General features: G+C 42.3%; 1 protein-coding gene across 12 annotated transcripts in view; it reads right to left on the reverse strand.

Moving 5' to 3' along the window:
• The window catches only part of PCNT (pericentrin), a 179,211-nt gene that overhangs the window by 736 nt on the left and 156,449 nt on the right, over positions 1 to 22,026 (reverse strand). For all 12 annotated transcript variants that reach the window (XM_075934141.1, XM_075934137.1, XM_075934138.1 and 9 more), the window contains 7 exons: positions 20,108 to 20,385; positions 19,588 to 19,690; positions 13,957 to 14,121; positions 10,203 to 10,441; positions 4,960 to 5,048; positions 3,271 to 3,418; positions 1,319 to 1,446 (listed from right to left, as the gene is read on the reverse strand). In XM_075934141.1, the coding sequence (XP_075790256.1) occupies positions 1,319 to 1,446; positions 3,271 to 3,418; positions 4,960 to 5,048; positions 10,203 to 10,441; positions 13,957 to 14,121; positions 19,588 to 19,690; positions 20,108 to 20,385 (1,150 nt within the window). The remainder of the gene's footprint in view (positions 1 to 1,318; positions 1,447 to 3,270; positions 3,419 to 4,959; positions 5,049 to 10,202; positions 10,442 to 13,956; positions 14,122 to 19,587; positions 19,691 to 20,107; positions 20,386 to 22,026) is intronic.

The following is a 22,026-nucleotide window of genomic DNA, read 5'->3' on the forward strand; positions in this document are numbered from 1 at the left end:
TTACTGGAAACTAGAAATCATTTTATTCACAACATTGAGAGATTTTGCTGTGACCCTTTCAATCTCCTGCATCAATAAAAAATGTGATTAATAATTAAAACAGCATTTCTGAGCCTACATCTAAAGAGAGCCACGTTTCTGAACAGTACACCAGTGATTAGCTAAGGTTAGGTAGTAAGTAACCTGTTAAACTACATATTTAATTCTCATAGGTGCTATCACGTTTCTACCACAATTTTTTGGGGGTACCTATTCTACTATAAAGAGCTTAAATAATTAAGAAAACCACACATTTTCAAGTTCATAGCAACAAGTTCTGGCTGAAATCCTGGCTCAACTAAAGTCAATGTCAAACTCCCATTCACTTTAATGAAACCAGGATTTCACTCTCTCTGGTCATCTGAAGAAGTGGGCTGTACCCACAAAAACTCATGATACCATCTACATGTTTTGTTAGTCTGTAAATTAGTGCTACCAGACTATTTGTTGTTTTTTAAGTTTTTACTGTTACAGACTAACTCAGTTACTCCTCTGAAGCTATATAAAATATATCACCTTCAAGAATAATATTGTTTTCATCTTAACTGGCCTCATGAAAGTGGTTTGCAAAAACTCTGAATTAGAAGCTGGCATTAAAATGACTACCTCAATGACCGTAGAATCCATTATAAACAATTAAACACACAGACTGACATTGTTTAGCTTGTAATAATTGGTAAATTACTCAACCACAAACCCACATTGGGTTTTCTAATTCTAAATAACTTTAGAAATATAAGCTATTTAGACTAGAGTTAAAAAATATGATTGAAATAAAAAAATGAAATGTTTCAAAACTGAACCAAAAAAAGGTTCAATTCATAAAATATTTTCAAGATTGACTTTTTGTCCTGAATCTAAAGAGAAAAAATTTGGCACCTGTATGCATATTTGCATATTCCACTCCCTCCCCAACAATCTGTTTAGCTTTTTACAGATGTAGTAGGAACGAAGCAACTCCAATTTAAACACCTTCTCTTACATGCTTAATTTCTGGCAGTATATGATCACAGAAAAGAGATCCACAGAAGAACTTTAAACGGCTCCAGTTAAGAAATCATTTTTAGAAGTGTCATGCTTTGAATCTTTTAAGATAACACCACATATGAACATAAAAGCTTAACTTCAAAGATGTACATTTTAGTCTCTCCTCCCACCATGACAAGCTGTTTCTTTTTAAAATGTTTTTCACATTTTGTGATTATTAAGCACGATAATGTAGCAGGCTTTTGAAAAAGGAGACTTTAGAAAATCTGAAGAGTAATGAGGTTCATTTTACCTGTTTGTGCACCTCCTAATCTCTGCTGGATAACCTCTAAGCGATGTATGTATTCAGTTAGTGACCGTTCAGGATCTTGAGTTGACACTAGTGACTTCTCTGAAGCTGAACTTGTGGATGGATGTAACCTTAAGAAGAAAAAAAAAAAAGATCTTTCTACTTTGTAAAGCTCACAATATACAGAAAGAGAAAAGATGAGTGAAATGATCTTTTTTACTTATCAACTTCTCTTTGAGAAACAGACAAGCTTTTGAGATAAACAGAAGTTCCTAAGAACTTTTTGGCACTTGAAAGCATGTCTCTCATCAACAGGAATTCACCCAACAATATTGTGCCTCTAATACAGGGTCGGCAAACTATGGCTCGTTGGATCTATTAATCCAGTTCTCAATGACCAGGGAAATGGGGTCAGGAGCTCCAGCTGCGGAGTGGGGTTGGAGCTTGCCTGGCTCCAAGCTGTGCCCTGGAAGCAGTGGCATGTCTACCCTCTACCTCCTGTGTGTAGGGTTACCCAAGAGGCTCTGCACTCTGCACCTGCCCCACTGGCCAGTAGGACCTGCAGGGGTGGCACCTGCAGATGGGCAGTTTGCAAAGCTGCCTGTCTGCGCCTCCACATAGAAGCTGGAGGGGGAACATGCCACTGCTTCTGGAAGGTGCTTGAGGTAAGGGCCACACAAAGCCTGCATCTTTGTGCACCCCCTAATATCCCAGTCCTGATTCTCTTCCCATTCTCAGTACCCTCTGATCCAAGCCTGGAGCACCCTCAAGCACCCCAAGCGCCTTAGCTCCAGTGCCACCTCAGAGCCTGCACACTCAGTCAGAACCCTCTTGCCCTCAATTCCGTAAGCATTCATGGCCATACAGTTCCCATACCAAGATGTGACCCTCACTCCAAAAAGTTTGCCCACCCCTGCTCTAATAGCCTGGGACTGACACAGCTACACCAACACTGCAATAGACACACACAGCTAAAGCCAATCTAGACATCTTCATGTAGGTAATAATCCAATGTAAGGGAAACTAGAATTTCAAAACATGTTGCTGTACCACTCACCTCCAATTTTGTAAAAAAGTGATGCTGAAGATGAATGATGTAATACTTGGACTGGATTGTGGAGGAAAGTAATATTCTTATTAAAGGATGGAGACCTATGAGCCTTAGCTTGGTGCTATGTAAGAGGCAGCTGCCTAGAGCAAGCAGCTGGCAGGAAACAGCTGGGGAAGGCAGTCCAGGTGCTAAACATTTTGCTTTGTGAAATGGTGGGGAGCACAGAGCTGGAGTGCAGCATGGTCTGTGCTGTAGGGGCACAGTGCAGAATTGTGCCCTAAGACCCACTTTGGGACACAGATTTGACTCTAGCTCATGAATGTTTTCAACACAACTGCAAGGTTGGAGGCATCCCTGCACGAGGCCAGGTTCCCTAGCTGACATCTGCTGCTGTTTGTTACTAATGGAAGCATCATAACATTATGACATAGATATCTCAACTAGGGATGTGAATGATTAACCAGCAGGGGCTAGAGCAGGACACCCTCACCTTCAGTCAGTTAACGGATTAAACTTCAATGGGATTTCACATCCCTAATCTCAACTAACATCTTACTTTCACACCAAATTATTGAACTTGCTCCTGTGAAAGCATAGTAATAAACTTCAAGTTGTGAGACACAAATAATCAAAAATGGTCTTCATAAGGTGGGGTCAAACAACATCAGGTGGTTTTGTTTTGTCAAAATAATGTCATTAGAAATCAAGCACATACTGTGTTGACAAATCATTCAAAACAAATTAGAAATACAACTATGTTTAGCATGGGACAAATATTAAACATGTAATAAACATAACGAATCAACTTCCCATTCTTGTTCCCAAAATCTCCCAACAATAGGTTATATTCTTATGAAAGACTATCATCTGGCAGGAAAAATACAAAACTATATTATACACTAACCTGTTATGTAACCAGTAAGAGGATTTTGGTGATCGGCTCACAAATCTAGCAGAACTGGTTCTGTGGCATGATCCAATATCTCGGGTAGGAGGGGAGTTTGCATTAACACTTGGGGGCTGCTGCTGTCTTAAGACTTCTATTCTAGCTCCTAAAATTGCATTAAACAAGCAATAGTCAACAATGAAATTATGTACAGACAGACACAATAGGTAACAATAGTAAGTGATAGCAAAGTAACTTTTATTTTGGTTTTAAATTGAAAGATTAAGTACCTATTTTGAACAATTGTTTTTGACTTATTAGAAAAGGCCAACTTTTTAATTTTTGTAGTATTATAATCACTCTACATTCAACTCTAACAAATCATGCACATGCACTGTGTTGAAAGTTGCCTTGTGTCTCCCTTCTACAGTAATTTTTCTGATTGTATTTATTGTAAAGCCAGAGACAATTTATTCCCTGTCCCTATTTTCTAGCCTTTAATCCCAAATATTTCTTTCAATCAATTCTAACATCTCAAGCTTGTTCTCATCTGTATCTATAATAAGAATATATGGCTACAGATGCACACGCATTCTCTCTCTCTCTCTCTCCTTCCCTCCCCCCCTTTTTTTGGTGAGTGAGAAGGGAGAGGAGACAGGAGACCAAGAAATTCCATTCAGTCGGCTGGATCCATTTTGTCCATGAAAAACCGATCATAAAAATAGTCTTTTAAGGGAAATGCCAGTATGTTTTGCTTTGAGATAACAAAATTAGTAATATGTTTTTAATGTTTGAATTTCAGAGGTACCTAGACCTTAATGAGAAATTCAAAGCTTGATAGGTATTTGTTGAAATATAAATGTGATATAAATTAGTTAAAAATAGTACAGAGAATGAGAAGTGAAGTCCCATGTACATCAGGAATTGGAGAACGTACTCTTACTGGTTAAATCTGTATTTTGTTCAATATGCAATCTAATTTTTTTTTTCTTAAGAACAATTAATTAATGAATAATGACATCTGAGGTATTATATACACAAGCTTTTGTATTAAAATCTGTAGTTCTCATAATACATCTATAAGATTATATATAGGAACATATCTGCCAGAATGAATCCGACCAACAGGCAGGCTGATCTCTGACAGAGGTCAGTAACAGTTGTTTTAGACAAAGGTGCAAGAAATCCCACAGAAAGAAAGTATGGAATAACCTACCAACTGGAAAAATCCTTTCTCCATCTCTAGTAACTAGCTCCTGTCATTAAAAACCTTTTGTTTCTGTTTTTTAATATTTGCAATAAGAACTCTGGACATTGATATCCTTGTAAATGTCCAGGCTCTGCCTTACTGATGTCTTGTAGCAATGAGTTCTGTGGATGGTATGAAAAACAGTTCCCTTTGTTCATCTTAAAATAATTTTTTTAATAATTCCCTTTGTTCAGCTTCAAACACAATCTCACTCTGTGTTTGTCCGCAAAAGGAAACAATTAGCTGCTGTTGGAATTATCAGTTCAGAATTCCCCAGCTCCGATTTGAGCATCTCAACCATTAACTTTAGGGAACTGATGCTGCAACAGCTTTTTATGATAAAATATATACTTTCACTACTAAAGTAATGATATTAATTGCTACTTCATAAGGACACATACTATTGACAAGAAATAGTTTTATTAATATTTGAACTATTTGTTCAAAAAAATCCTCACCTGGGTTATGTCCAATACTGTAAGAAATGTTTTCTCCCTGAGTCCCTTTTCTGTTTACTTTATGCCATTTTTTCACCAAAAACTTTAACCTTGTAAACAAGATAAAGTTTGTATACAGATTAAAAACAGCAGAAAAACAGTAATTCGCCAAGCTGAAATATTAAACAATACCGCTGATGTGAACATCTTAAACAGTACAAATAACTGCACAAAGATACCAGGGACCACGACATTCAGTGAGAGGCCATGTCAACCTAAGTTACACAATTTCAGTAAAACCAGTTTCTAAATTCTAAATTTTCTTATCCAAAAATTTAGTAAATGTCAAAAGGGCAATTAACACAAACTATTTAATAAGCCTATGGCCACAACATTTAGTGCTTATCTTCATTACACTCTGTATTGATCGACAGCAATCAAGCCAGCAGGAATGAATTTATTGCATCTAGTATATATGTGATAAATCAATCATCAAGCACTCTGTCGACTTTGTTTGTTCTTCTCATTCTGGTGTAATACCAGAGTCCACAGGAAAGCATCAGTTGTCTATTTATTGTTAAGAAAATATTGTAGTATGCAGACCTAAGTATGTTGACTTCAACTACATTATTCACATAGAGCTGAGTGGCGCACAGCAGGAGTTCCGGAAGGCCCAGCAGAGTGATGTGTCCCTGGAGAGAGCCAGGGAGGATGCACAGAACCAGGCACCTGCTAATGAAGAGAGACGCAGGTTTCTCATACAAGAGGGGCTGCTATACAGGGAGCACCCCCAGGGGAAGAAGGGCTCCCAAGCAGCGACTCGCAGGCAGCTGGTGGTGCCTGAGGAGTATCAGGAGGAATTGTTGAGGTTGGCCCATGATGATCCATTCGCAGGGCATCTGAGCACGGGCAAGACTTGTGACAGGCTGGAGCAGAACTTCTACTGGCCTCGCATGTTCAGGTTGGTGAAGGAATATTGCCAAAGCTGTGAGCTGTGTCAGAAGTGGAAGGGATCCAGGGGGCCCAGCAAGGCGCCCCTGCAGCCTCTGCCCATTATTGGGGAGGCCTTTGCCCAGGTGTCAGTGGATATTGTGGGCCCGTTCCCGAGGCCCTCCAGGAATGGGAAAAGGTACATCCTAGTGATGGTGGACTTTGCTACCAGGTACCCTGAAGCTGTGGCTCTGTCTAACATGGAGGCAGAGACGGTGGCAACAGCCCGGTTCACTGTTTTCAGCAGGGTGAGCTTCCCCAAGGAAATCCTGTCTGACCGTGGGTTGAACTTCATGTCCGTGGTGTTTAAGCAGTTGTGGGAATTGTGCGGGGTCAAGCACCTGAAGGCTGCCCCCTATCCCAACAGACGAACAAGATGGTGGAAAGGTTCAATGGACATTGAAATCTATGCTAAAGATGTATGTGGACAGGCGCCAGAATGACTGGGATGTGCTGCTGCCCCTATCTTTTGTATGTCTACAGGAGTGTGGCCCAGGACTCCACGGGGTTTGCTCCCTTCGAGCTGCTCTATAGGAGACAGGTCCGGGGGCCTCTGGACTTGATTCGGGATGCCTGGGAAGGCAATATGGAAGGGGCAGGGCAGCCAGTGACTGAGTATGTGACTCAGTTCAAGGACAGGCTGAAGGAGATGATGGAGTTAGTTCGAGAGAACTTGAGTGACAACCAAGAGGCCCAGAAGGCTTGGTATGACAAGTATGCCGTGGAGAGGGCGTTTGAAATAGGGGAGTTGGTGTTGATGCTGGACCAGGCGAGGAGGAATAAGATGCAGGATATTTGGAATGGGTCCTATGAGGTGGTGGAGAGGGTGAATGAAGTGACCTACGATGTGAGGAAGGCCCGTGGCCAGGGTGGGGTGCAGACGATGCATGTGAACAGGATGAAGGAGTACCAGGAGAGGGAGGTGAATGTGAACATGATCTGTTGTGCGGAGGAGGAGGCCATGTCCATCCCTTTGGTGGATATGGTGGCTGAGAGTCAGGAAGAGATGCCCCTCGAGAGCATAGAGATGGGGGAGGGCTTGACCTCCCTGCAGAGGGAGGAGTTGCTGGTGCTGCTGAAGCATCACCGGCGAACATTCTCCAACAGGCCAGGGCTCACAGACAAGATATCGCATTCTATCCACACGACAGGACCCCAACCAGCAGAGCCTACAGGGCCAAGGGGGAGATGCAGAGGCAGATTCAGGAGAAGATGGCGAGCATACTAGCCATGGGTGTAATCACCGGATCCCCTGGGCATCTCCTATTGTGATGGTGCCTAAAAAGGACAGGACCATAAGGTTCTGCGTAGACTACAGGAAGTTAAATGCTATCATGCAGCCTGACCCTTTCCCCATCCCCAGAATAGGGGATCTGTTAGACATGCTGGGGGAGGAGGGAGACAAAGTTTATAAGTACTCTGGAACTGACTAAGGGGTACTGGCAGATACCCCTTGATGCTGATGCACAGGAAAAGCCTGCGTTCATAGTGGAGTTCGGCCTGTATGAGTTCAAGGTGCTGCTCTGCAGCATGCGGAATTCCGGGGCCACCTTCATGAGGCTGATCAATGAGGTCCTGCAAGAGCTGGAGGGTTTCGCCATGGCCTATATTGACCACCTGGCCATTTCCAGTGACTCCTGGCGGGATCACCTCAATCACATAGGCGAGGTGCTGCGGCAACTCAGGGAGGCCAGCCTGTCAAGCTGTCCAAATGCAGGATGGGGGCTGCCGAGGTGACCTATCTGGGGCACATGGTGGGCAGTGGGTCAGTGCGCCCCGAACCCCTGAAGGTGGAGGCCATTAAGAACTGGCCTGTTCCCCAAACTAAGAAGCAGGTCTGGTCATTTGTGGGCCTGGCCAACTACTACAGGAGCTTTGTGAAGGGGTTCAGTGATGTCGTAGCCCCGATCACGGACCTCACTAAGGAGGAGAGGCCAGACCGGGTGGTGTGGTCAGAGGCCTGTGAGGAAGGGTTCCAGAGCATAAAGAATGCCTTGGCCCAGGAACCCATGCTGGCCAGCCCGGATTTCAACAATCCCTTTTTGTTGTGCACCGATGCCTCTAACATTGGGTAGGGGGCGGGTGACAGGAGACACCCTGTGGTGTACCTCAGCAAAAAGCTGTCCCCCGCGGAGCAGAATTACGCTACGATTGAGGAGGAGTGTTATGCCATAGTGTGGGCTGTCAAGCAGCTCAAACCCTATCTGTACAACAGGAGGTTCACTGTGCTGAGTGACCACGCCCCTCTGGTTTGGCTGCACAAGGCCAAGGGGACCAACTCCAGGTTGCTGCGCTGGAGCCTGGCCCTGCAGGAATATGACATGGACATAAGTCTTCATAAGGGGGAAGGAGAATATTGTGGCAGATGCCTTGTCCAGGACGGGGGAACCCGTGTGATGCCCTTGGGGATGTTAGTAGCATCACCTCCTGCATCAATTTTGCGTTGGGGGTGTCACGTTACTGAATTTGGGGAAGCAGCCAAATCACAGCTGCACCCATGGGGGTGGGTGCTGGCCCCAAAAGTGGTATAAAGGGGGCCATGCGAGGTGTCGAATAGAAGCTGACTTTCTTCTGATTCTCTATATGCTATTTATGTGATTGTATAATGTCTATGTGTGAAGTTATAAGCACGTATTTTGTATGAGTACTGAATATTTCTCTGTATGTGGTTGAGCAGTGGGCAGAGCTTGGCCTATGGACATGCTAATTAGTGAGACTCTGTGGAACAATAGCCCTCAATAGGCCAAGAACTCACCTCAAGAATGGGGAATGACACCTAAGGGCTACCAGCAGGGAACACAGGGATAGGCCGTTGGCCAGGTGACCTGCTGCAGCCAAGAAGAGACCAGGAAGGAAGTATAAATATGCCACATGGCCGACTCCATCTTGGTACTCAGGTCAGCAATTCATCCCAGAGGCAGCAGTGCAGGTATCGAAGAGCCGGAAAGTACTGTGGTCCCATCCTGACGTAGGATGTTCACCAAAGACTTTTAAGTCAGCAGCTATTACATCTCTGCTCCAAGCCTGCGTTGAGAACTGGGAGATTCGATGCATGTAATGTATGATACTTTAACAACCTTACTCTCATGCTTTTCTTTCTTGCAGTAATAAACCTTTAGATTGTAGATTCTAAAGGATTGGCTCAGTGTGATTTGTGGGTAAGATCCAGAGTGTAAGTTGACCTGGGAACTGTGACTGGTTTCTTGAAACCGGACAGAACTTGTGCGGGGAAGGTGAGATTGGGTTCTAGACCCCTCACCTGCGTATGAGGCCTGGGGCCATCTGGGCCACAGATATTGCTGTGGTGTCGGAGGGGTTTTGCTTGTGATGCTTCAGGCAGGCAGCTGAAGCGTTCTGTGGGACTGGTGTGTGACCTATTTGGGAAGGCCTCCAGTCTGGGGGCTAGAGAGAGCCCCGAATTCGAGCAATTCACCCTGAGCAGATGCCCTCAGCGGTGCCCAGCCCCAGCCTGGTCGGTCACAGAGGGCTACACTAGTTTCCTGCTCCTGCATGTCATACTACTGCTGTTGCTATGAAAATTTCCCTCTCAGGATAACAGAGTGCAGGGTTTATTCTTCGGTTGGGATTAGCTCTCTAATTAGAATCACATCAGGCAATTATTAGCCTCAGCCAAATCACAATTTTACCAAGTGAAGGGAAAGACTCGGAAGGAATCACCTGTTACATTTAGAAAATTATTTTTACATTTAAAGAGTTATACTTTAATCACCGCCAACCAGTAGGGTGCTGGTCTTGCAACTTAATCAGATACTTTCATTACACACAGATCCTTTGTGGATAAATCAAAGAGAAAAGCTTCACGATGGCTGTAAAATGAATTTGTTGGGTGAACTCAGAGGAATGTGCTCATTTCTATTGAAGCATGAATAAGTTCAGATGGAAGGATTAATACTTCAGACGAATACAATATTCTACTATGGATTACAATATTCCATGAACTCAGAGAGGATATCACTTAATTGGGTTTTTCCTTCACACATGCTAAATGCAGGTTCTCCGATACCAGAGTGCAGTATAAAAATAGAAGTGACTTTCAGGAAGCAATGTTTAAAAGTATTCTAATAAGACACATATCAAACAAATTTACCATGAACATGCCATATTGATCACACACACAGATATCATCTAAGCAATACTTTGAAATAACTGTTAAATACATCTTTCACTCCAGAATAGGCAAACTACATCTGGGGGACATATTGTAACATTTACAAGGAAAACATAGGAAGACTATTTTATGTGTTTATTTTTACCTTGATACCGCAATGACCACTCTCACCACAGATCTGAACTTGGTAAAAGGGCGGGAACGTAATTCAGAGACTTGCAGATCTGCAGGCGAAGGATAGACTCCCATACGAGCTATCAGCGACAGTGTTGCTTGCTCACAATCTTGGAACCCACCCAGAAGGAGGAGGAGGTATTTCTTCTGATAAACAAGAGCCTTTCTAAAACTTTCTGCTCGCAGATACTTCCTGTATAATTTCTGTAGCTGAGAAAAACCCAAGTAAAGGAAATTAATTAAGCAAACTCGTAAACTCATTGCAAGCCAGACCTGTTGACTCTCCCAAAAGTTCTCCTATAACCTGCTGTCTGTCACTTGACAAAAATCAGCTAAAGCCGTTTTGCTCTGGAAAATTGTGTGGAAGGCCATAATAAGAATTGAGTCTAAAACAATGAACAAATTGCATAATATTTTTGAAAATAAAACTTTCCATTAGAATTTGCATTACTGAAGCTCCTCCCGATATGAACCATTTACTGAAAAATAGCAGTATTTGTGATACTCGCTGCATGGAAACTTTATATGAAGGTCTGAATGTCTGCTATACCTCTACCTGTCCATGAGGCCTTGTCTACACTAAGAAATTTTTGCAGTTACTTGACCTGTCCATTAAGGTTCTAAAAACAGCTGCCTGAAGATATCTACAGTAGAGCTTCCAACATTGCTGATATGGAGGCAGTGACAACAGCAGCTATTTTTTGGTGTAGACAAGGCCTCATGTAACTAACCTTACATGCATGTGATTTTGGACAGTCCAACAGTTTTAACATTTGTGAGCTTCTGAACCCCATATTCACACCAAATACTGGGGAAAACGGTTTCATTGTTAACCTTTAGATCAAAATTTGTATTGACTATTTAATATTAATGAGCATGCATGTTGGATTCAAAAAGTCCACCTAACTTGATTACACTAAAATTGTCACAAATGGGTTAATACATGCTTCTAAAGTTCAAAGAAGTGCCCTGAATACATAATTTACATGGATGGTTGGTAAGTTCTTGTGACACACAAGCCTTTCAAACACAGAGAGAAGCCTGAGAATTACAGAGCAACGTGGATCTTAAATGACCTGGCAACAGGAGCAGGCTAGCTGGCCAGAGGAGACTGAGGCAGTGGCCTAGGAACAACTGACTTAAGATAGAAATGGATGACTGAAGGATGGAAACGTGGGTAGGTTCCAAATGCTGAACCTACAGCTGCTCTGGGACCATAACAGGGCATCACACAGAGTCCATGAGCGGGCACTACTAGAGACAAGCCACCACTGCAACTTGGATTATAGGGCTATGCCCCAAACTGAAGGGACAAAGGTAGGAGTGGATGTAGAGTCCCCGCTGGGAAGTCTGACGGAGGAGTTGATTCCCAAAGGATCCTGGGCTGAGAGTTGATGGATTGGGAGGACCTGCCTCCTCCTCTCTCCCTCACGGTCTTGAAGACTGAAGCACCTTGACCGAGCAGGGCATTGTAAAGCAAGCACTCCAACTAACCAGGGTGAGAGTTATGCTTGGCTAGTTATGACCCTATATAGCCACATTTGCACCAAAATACCTAATTTAAACACCAAGTTTTACACTTATAAGCACGTGCTTGCAAACACACTTGTATATTCAATTCATGCCCACACCTTAAAAATTGTGAGCAGTTTCTGTCTACCCATCTCAAAACAATACATGAGAATTGGAATAAAGCAGAGAAGAAGAACAAAAAAATTAGAACAGATTCTGTGTGCACGGATTAATAACCCTGGGACCTGTTCAATGTAGAAAAGAGATGACTAATGGGAGTCATGATTAAGGTCTATAAAATCATGAATATTGTGGAAACAGTGAATAAGGAAATGTTATTCACCCCTTCACACAACACAAGAACCAGTATTCATCTTATAGTGATAGAACTGTAGCCGTGTTAGTCTGTTGTAGCTGAAACAAAAAACAGGACTATGTAGCACTTTAAAGACTAACAAGATGGTTTATTACATGAAGAGCTTTCATGGGCCAGACCCACTTCCTTAGATCAAATAGTGGAAGAAAATTGTCACAACCATATATACCAAAGGATACAGTTAAAAAAAAAAAGATGAACACATATGACAAGAACAAATCAAATTTCAGAACAGAGGGGAGATGCCGGGGGAGGGGGGGGGGCGAAGGTAGATGTCTGTGAGCTAATGGTATTAGAGGTGGGGAAAGGTAAATGTCTGTGAGTTAATAGTATTAGAGGTGATAATTGGGGAAGCTATCTTTGTAATGGGTGAGATAGCCAGAGTCTTTGTTGAGACTCAAGCGTAGTGTGTCAAATTTTAGCATGAATGACAGTTCATTCATGACACCCGGAGAAATAAAAAATAAATAAATAAATAATCAAATTGAAAGAGCCAGACGAATACCTAGAAACCATCTACTTCAAGACAGACCCAAGAAAACCAACAATAGAACACCACTTGTCATCACCTACAGCCCCCAACTTAAACCTGTCCAACACATTATCAATAAACTACTGCCCATACTGGAACAGGATACTAAACTTCAAGAGGCTCTGGGAGACAGACCCATAGTCTCCTATAGACAACCACCTAACCTCAAGATGATTCTTACCAACAACCACAGGACATACTACACTAATACCAACCCTGGTACCTTCCCTTGCAACAAACCTCGGTGCCAGCTTTGTCCACATAGTCACTCCGCTGATACCATTATTGGACCTAACCAAGTGAGTTATAAGATCAAGAACACATTCATGCGCATCCAGAAATATAATTTGTGCCGAAAGTGTCTGTCTGCTTTGTACATTGGACAAACGTCTCAGACACTTCGCCAAAGGATCAATGTCCACAAAACAGATATTAGACAGGATCACAGGATCATTTCAACCAGAAAGGACACTATCTCAACGACTTAATCACTTGCATCCTGCTTCAAAAGCCTTTTAAATCTGCACTTGAAAGGGAATCCTCTGAACTGTCATTCATGCTAAAATTTGACACTCTACTATGCATTGTGTGAAGAAGTATTTCCTTTAGTGTAAGCCTGCTGCAAATGAATGTCATAAGGTGAATAAAATACAGGACTATGTAGCACTTTAAAGACTAACAAGATGGTTTATTAGATGATGGAACTTACTGCCAGAGGATGTTGTGAAGGCTAAAAGTACAACTGGTTAAAAAAGAATTAGGGAAGTTATAGAGGATATGTCCATCAACCACGATGGTCAGGGATGCAACTTCGTGCTCTGTCACCCCCTAAAACTCTGATCACCACATGCTGGAACTGAAGAGAACTGCCCTGTTCTGTGATTCCATCTGGAGCAATCAGCATAGGCTAATGTCAGAAGACAAATACTGGGCTAGATGGACAATTGGCCTGACCCAGCATGGCCTTTTTAATGTTTTTATACGTTTGTCAAAGTCAGGGGGTTTTTTTAAATGAAAAAGTTACCATGTGCATCTGACTCAAGCATATGTAAGAAAGGTAATTCCGTCTTGTAGAAGTGTTACATGTTAATTCTGAGACATAAGTAATAGAAAAAAATAAGCATCTCAACACATTTTGAGAAGAATTTTAAAGTGGTTTCCAAATATTACACAACAAATCTGTACCCTAAGCACATGAAAACATGGGGAAACTGCAGCACACAAGTTAAGGGATTCTTTGTGATCTAGCAACTTCACCACTCTTCATAGTGCATTTATCATCACATTTTGCGTCATCCATTTTACCTTTGGATTTGAAGTTTCCATAACTGGTTTGTTTTCATTTTCAGCAGTAGCTTTGACCAGCTCAGATTCTGCCTGTTTCAAAGCATTCTGCAAAATAGTTTTTTCCCGCTGCCAGGAAGCTTTTTCTGATTCATGGACGGAATGAACATCATCTCTAGAGTGGATCTAAAAAGGAAATTCGAAGAAGGAAATCAAGGTTCATTACTTCCAAAGGAATATAAAAATTATTTACGTCAAATTCTATAGTAAATTGACTGTATGGGGGAAAATGGTTATTCACCTTTAATAACTACTGTTCTTCGAGATTTGTTGCTTGTATCTATTCCAATTTGGAGTGCATATACTGTGAAAATGCCTGCCAGAAAGTTTTATACTAGTGGCCACCTGAGAATAGGGCACTATGCTGACCATGAACAATGTTACGTGGCAGATGAGCTGATATTTGTGTCAATTTATGCACAGCATTTCTAAATAATCAGTCAATAGGACCAGTATGTACAATGATGGGCACAGCACATCAGGTAAATAGCAAATCCTAATATGTACTAATCTATGCAAGTCTAGCATATTGGTATTTTATTAGCATCAGGCCAGCTGGTAGCTGCCTTTGGTCTTCTGCCATGGATACAGCTGTGTGACAGCAAAGAGAAAAATTTAAGTCAAATAAAAATTAACACATATCTGTTAGTTACCAATTCCCTTATGATATAGCCCCTGCTGAAGTCTTCTCAAATTGAGAAACTGCTGCTCTTAATTCTAATTTCGCTTCTGTCAATACTGTTACAGACTGCGTAAGTTCTCCATTTTCTTTCAACAAAAGGTCTTCCAGAGAAATTGAACTTTGCAGTGGTTTCTTTTTTTTAAAATTAAGGAAAAATATACTTGCTTTCTAGTAATATTTATAGCTTCACCAACCAGGCTCCAGTTATTCTCATTTTAAACCTTTAGAGTAGGAGGGGGCAAAGCATAACGTGTTCCTCTCCTCTATAAAACAGAGGCAAGTAATAGGTTAAAATAGCCATTTCAGAGAGCTGGTAGAAATCTTCCACTAGCAACTTTTTGACAATTTGACAGGAGTTGAAAGGTTTTATTTAATATTTTTATTGCTGATCTTGGCACTAAAAGTGGAAGTGTCCTAATAAAATTTGTGGATGACACAAAGTTGGGAGCTATTGCCAATTCAGAAAAGGATCGGGATATCATACAGGAAGATCTGGATGATCTTGTAAATTGGAGTGATAGCAATAGGATGAAATTTAATAGTGAGAAGTGTAAGGTTATGCATTTAGGGATTAATAACAAGAATTTTAGTTATAAGCTGGGGACACATCAGTTGGAAGTAACGGAGGAGGAGAAAGACCTCGGAGTCCTGGTTGATTATAGAATGACTATGAGCCGCCATTGTGACATGGCCGTGAAAAAGGCTAATACGATCTTGGGATGTATTAGGCGAGGTATTTCCAGTAGGGATAAGGAGGTGTTAGTGCCATTATACAAGGCATTGGTGAGACCCCATTTGGAATACTGTGTGCAGTTCTGGTCTCCCATGTTTAAGGAGGATGAATTCAAACTGGAACAGGTACAAAGAAGGACCACTAGGATGATCCGAGGAATGGAAAACCTGTCTTATGAAAGGAGACTCAAGGAGCTTGGCTTGTTTACTTTAACCAAAAGAAGGCTGAGGGGAGACATGATTGCACTTTTTAAATATATTAGAGGGATAAATACCAGGGAGGGAGAGGAATTATTTAAGTTTAATACCAATGTGGACACAAGAACAAATGGATATAAGCTGGCTAGTAGGAAGTTTAGACTTGAGATTAGACGAAGGTTTCTAACCATTAGAGGAGTGAGGTTCTGGAACGGCCTTCCAAGGGAAGTAGTGGGGGCAAAAGATCTATCTGGTTTCAAGATTAAACTAGATGGGTTTATGAAGGGGATGGTTTGATGAGATAACATGATCTTGGTAACTAATTGACCATTCATTATCAGTGGGAAATAGGTCAATGGAGGGATGATAGGAGTTACTATAGAGAACTTTCTGGGTGTCTGGCTGATGAGTCTTGCCCACATGCTCAGGGTTTAGCTGATCGCCATATTTGGGGTCGGGAAGGAATTTTCCTCCAGGGTAGATTGGCAGAGGCCCTGGAGGTTTTTCGCCTTCCTCTGTAGCATGGGATACAGATCACAGCTGGAGGATTCTCTGCATCTTGGGGTCTTCAAAGTATTTGAAGGCTTCAATATCTGAGATATAAGTGAGAGGATTATTCTAGGAGGGGTGGGTGAGATTTTGTGGCCTGCACTGTGCAGGGGGGTCAGACTAGATGATCATAATGGTCCCTTCTGACCTTAAAGTCTATGAGCCTATGAGTTTTGACGAGTTACAGAGTTTTGACGAGTTACAAAGTTTGTCATGCATATTTATTATGGAAATTTTCAATTAAATTTCAAAAAAGGGTAAAAATGTTAATTTTTTCCCTATATTTCAAATACTTTTTTAAGCAGCATTACATTGTTACCAAGCAATCACTGAATCAGAGATTTTCAGGCCAGAAGAGCCCACCAGATCATCGAGTCCGACTTTCTGGATAACACAGGCCATTACCACTATCCAGCCTCTACAGACCATATCCAACAATTGAAATAAGATCAATACAACCATATTCACAGTAAACAATTTCACAGTCACTTTTTAAATGATGTACTGAATTGTGATGTACCTGGAATTTTGCATATTGAAATAATTATATGTAGATCCATTTATTTAAAATGTACACTATTGTAACTTCCTTATTCCTTTGAAAAACAATCTACGAGAAAATTAGAGGTGAAGAACTTCATCATAATACAACTATGGTCATATGAGTACAGGAGATATTAAAAGAAACCCCTTTTTTGTGGGGAAAGGCCAGCTATTAGCATCCTAGACGCACCAATGGAACATGGATCTCTAAGGGGGAATTTTGCCACAAAACAAAAACTACACTGTTTTGGCCAGATCATCAACTGGTGAAGCCAGGGTAGATAATTTTGGAGTCCGTTCCCATTTATTCTTATATCACTTTATACAATCCTGGCAGCATAAAGGAGCCTTAACACAGGAATAAATTATACCTACTGTAAGGCTGATTTACAGTAACAGACAGGCATAAAGCCTTAAAGTCTCTGAAGAAAAGGACCTGGGGATTACAGTGGATGAGAAGCTGGAGATGAATCAACAGGGTGCCCTTGTAACCAAGAAGGCTAATGGCATATTAGGTTGCATTAGGAGGAGCACTGCCAGCAGATCTAGACAAGTGAATATTCCCCTTTATTCGGCTCTGGTGAGGCCATATCTGGAGTATTATGTTCAGTTGTGGGCCCCCTCCACCCCAGAAAGAATGTGGATGCACTGGAGAGGGTCCAGTGGAGGGTGACCAAAATGATTAGGGGACTGGAGTGCATGACCTATGAGGAGAGACTGAGGGATTTGGGTTTGTTTAGTCTGCAGAAGAGAAGAGTGAGGGAGGATTTGATAGCAGCCTTCAACTTCCTGAAGAGAGGTTCCAAAGAGGATGGAGAAAGGCTGTTCACAGTAGTGATGGATGGCAGAACAAGGAGCAATGGTCTCAAGTTACAGTGGGGGAGGTCTAGGTTGGAAATTAGGAAAAATCATTTCACCAGGAGGGCGGTGAAGCACTGGAATGGGTTACCTAGGGAGGTGGTGGAATCTCTGTCCCTAGAGGTTTTTCAGTCTCGGCTTGACTAAGTCCTGGCTAGGTTGATTCAGTTGGGATTGGTCTTGCCTTGGTCATGGGGCTGGATTTGATGACCTCCTGAGGTCTCTTCCAGCTCTCTGATTCTATGAAGAAGAATTTGTCCTAATTACTTCAATAGAGTTTTTCTGATAAACAGCAACTGAAGATATTGTTCAGGCTTAGTTTATACCAAGATATACTGGTGTAGCTATGGCATAATGAAGTGTATTAACAGGCCTGTTGTATGCAAGACAAAAAGGGTTACTTACCTTTCCTAACTTTTGTTTTCCTAGATGTGTTGCTCACGTTCATTACAATGTGTGCACACTTAGCCATCGGAAAGCATTCCCTAGTGATACCCGTTGGGTTGCTTGTGGAGCTCCCTGGAGTGGGGATGTTAAATTGCGGGTAACTGACTAATCCAATAGTTGATGCATTTTGCATCGACTGTTCGATAGGGCGTGTCTGCCTTGGAAGTGTAGAAACACCCTTAGTGCCATTGCTACACTTTAAACGCAAAAGCTCCACCTGGAGCCGGGGGTCAGCTGGGGACACCCCGGGCTCCGTGTGGCACTGCCGCTTTGAAATGCTGCGGGAGCCTGATGCTGGGCTCCCTGCAACGTTTCAAAGTGGCAGCGTTGTGTGGAGCCTGGCAAGAGAGATTTAGGTGAGATATAAGAAAACTATCCTTACAGTTAGAAAGATTTAAGTACTAGAATAGGCTTCCAAAGGAGGTTGGGGAATCCCCATCATTGCTACTCATCACTGGACATTTTTAAGAAGAGTTTGGATCCACATCTGTCAGGGATGGCCTAGGAACACTTGGTCCTGCCACAGGACAGGGCACTGGATGAGTTGGCCTCCAGGTCTCTTCCAATCCCCCCATTTCTATGATTTTATCCATGAACAACCCTCCTCCCATTAACAATCACACATTCCACCTACGATCAACAGCATCCCTTTGACCACTACAACAATTACTTACTTGAAAAATAATAAAAGTATTGTACAATTTTGTTTCTTTTAACGTGATTAAGCAGCTGGAAACAATGAGAACTGGCAGCTCTTCATGGACAAAAAGCAAGAGCAAGTTTCCTTCTCAGACTGTGCTCTGTAGCACTGGTCGAATTATATAAGCCACACTCAAAAAGATTGAGGGCGTCAGCAGGATAAGTTCTCAAAAGCCATCTTCAAATACGTCTCACCTTAGGTTTTTCTAGGAACTTGTTAGTGAAAGAGTGGCCAAAGCATTCTGTGGCCACAAAGTCACAAGTAGACAGTTTTGTTTTAAGCAGCTAAGGAAGGCTGAGAAGGTGGGGCTTAGAGAACTCTTTTTCCATTTACAAGGAACTACATTACAATGTGTCTTAGGAAAAAGACCTTAATGACAGGGCAGTGGTTTTGGAAGATTTTAAATATAACCTTAAGCAAATTCTTCTACACTAGGCAACCTGGTCTGCGACTATTCCTAGACTGTATACAGTATCAAAAATACCAGGGATGCTTCAAATCAAATCTTCCTCCCCTCCTGAAACTTCAAGCCACGATTGTGCTTCTGAAAAACTATTCAGAAGTTTGCTAAAAAAGTAAATCTGTGTCTGGATGCGCATAAACAGGAGACAACATATGCCAGGTTTGGACATGGGAAGCTGTCTCACTTGAGAAGCAGCCTTTGCAATAGCAATCAATGCCAGAAAGTCTACGATTAACATACATTAACACAACAAAGGTAAGATAATAAGTATTCAACTGTTCTTCCCCTCCTCCATTCCCTTGGAGAAAGGAGGAGTTATTTTCCTTCAGAAGTTGCACTAAGCTGCAATTTACATGTAAATTGCAACCAAACGTTGAAATAGAAGCATATTAAAATGTGTGCGCGTGTTGTCTCCCTTACCAGAGGAGTAGAAGAGGTCAATAACTCCGATTTCAACTCCTTTAAAGTATGCAGTAAAGATGCTATAGCTTCATCATTTGATGCAGACCAATCATTAACCGTTCTGTTAAAAAATATATATATAATTTTTTCAGAAAGTGGCTTTGCTTGCTGTTAACAGATAAAACTACAACATTAATTATAACTTTTTACTAGCACGAGCTTTCTACTTCTCGAACTTGTTTACAGGCATAAATTAATTGTGGTGGGCTAAGAGCAACAGTTTCTTAACTTTTAGGATAGAAATTCAAAATAGTGCTAGATATGGATTTGGCCAATGGCCTACATTTTGTACCATTTCAAAACTCAAGCCTCTATTGTACAAACTAAGAAGTAAGAAACCCTAGTAAGACATATAAGACCGACCACACTCGATCAGGCCAGTGGTGCAGGTAGTTCAGTAGCCTGACTTCAACTGTAGCCAGTGGAAGCTATTTCAAAGAACACTAGCTTAAAATAATTAACTATTCTTACTACTCACTTATCAACGGTTTTATATATGAATTCGTTTAGATGGACAGCAGCAAAAAGCAACTGTTGCCTTATCTTCTCTAGTTGCTGCTGCTGCAGGTGCAATGCTTCAGTCTCAGTTGTCAAGGACAAGCTGGCGTTAAAATCATTTTGTCCAGGATATGAAGGAAGCTCTCGCTGACTTTTATGAGCAGCAACATTTCTTTCTTGTTCCTTCAGTTCTGCCAGTGTCTGCTGGAGTAACTTGATTCTGTGTTCATCCCTCTGGTGCTGCAATTCCAATTCATGCTAGTGGAATAAGAATAAGTTATCATTGGTAATTTACGTGTACAAACCTCAATCACATCGCTCCCTTAGATGTGCAGCACTATTCATAGAACACTGCAGTGCATGCCTTTGAGACCAGCTAGCCAGAGAGCAAATTCCACAATGATGAGGTTACTTGTCTAATTAACTTACAAAAAAAGTTAAAAAAAATTAAAATAGTAATTTCTGCTTCAGCTAGCTACACATGGGGTTACCCTTCTGCCACAGATGGGAGAGAAAGACTCTTTCAGATAAAGACGGTCATCAGAACCATCCCTTCACTACAGTCTGGCCCTCAAAGCTTCTGTTTATCTACCTATGCATTAGCAGGTTCCATTCTGTTGGTTGCTGCTAGGAATGTTAAAGGTTAGTGAGTTAAATTAGTTAGCTTAGCTTACCAGCTAACTAGTTACTACATTAGCATAGCAGGTAACTAGTTCACTGGAGCATGCCCCCCACCCCAGCCATGGCAGCCCAGGAGCGAGCTGCGGCTTGTTCATTGCAGCTGCATTCTGGGCAATGCACGTGATGAGAATCAGTGCCCGGTGCTGCATTCAGGTATACTTCCCTGCACTTGGTCACAGCAACAGACGCTCCAAAACCAGCTGCTGCACAGGGATCCTGCTCAAGAGATCTGTGGCTGGGTCTCATGGGCAGTGAGGAGACCTAGTGTATTTAGGTCCTGGTATTAGCTGGGGCCTGGGGTTTAGGACTTCGAGCCACTTACCAAAGTCTGTTCTTTAAGTTTGGGTCATGGCCCCAAGAGTCCAATTCTCCCCCCCTGTTCCCAGGGGGGGGGTTCCTCCTGGTTTTCCCCGTTTGTGCCAGGGGGAGGGTTTGGAGGCTTGCAGAGCCAGGTTCCCTCTTTTTATTCTTCCTCCAGGCCTGGCATCGGCTGCAGATAAAATGGGATGGTGCTAATTGGGCAAAAGGGCCCTATTTAGTCCCTGCCAGGCCCTGATCTGACTCCCTCACAGGATCATTTTTCCTGTTACCTCTTACAGCCACTTTGTGCCTCTTAATGATGATTATGATGGAGGTTTGTTGCATGGTTACTGGAAAGAATTTGTCTGAGGTTAGGGGGTGTCTGTAGGGGAGGACTGGCCTTTCCCCCAAGGCCTGAGAGCGAGGGGTCATTTTCCAAGACAAGTTGTAGATTGGTGATAATGCATTGGACGGCCAATCCTTGCCTCCATACAATCCCCTAACCTCAAACTAATTCTTTCCAGTCACCATGCAACACACCATCATATTCATCCAGAAACCCACCCCTGCACTCAGTCCCGGTACTAACTCTGCCCACACAGCTACACAAGCGATTTCATCACTGGACTCAACCACATCAGCCATTACTCATTTGACTGCACATCCACTAATGTGATCTATGCCATCAAATGCCAGCAATGCCCCACTGCCATGTATATTGATCAAATTGGGCCGTCTCTACCAGAAAGCATTAATGGACACAAATCAGATATCCGAAAAGGCAACACACAGAAACCTATTGGAGAACACTTTCACCTGCCCGGGGACTCATTAATGGATCTCCAAGTCACTGTGTTGTTTCAGGCCAATTCCACAAACCAAATACTGTACACAGGGAAAGGTTGGAACTTAACTTCA

This window comes from Pelodiscus sinensis, chromosome 7 (genome assembly GCF_049634645.1).
Source record: "Pelodiscus sinensis isolate JC-2024 chromosome 7, ASM4963464v1, whole genome shotgun sequence".
NCBI classification, from domain to species: Eukaryota; Metazoa; Chordata; order Testudines; family Trionychidae; genus Pelodiscus; species Pelodiscus sinensis.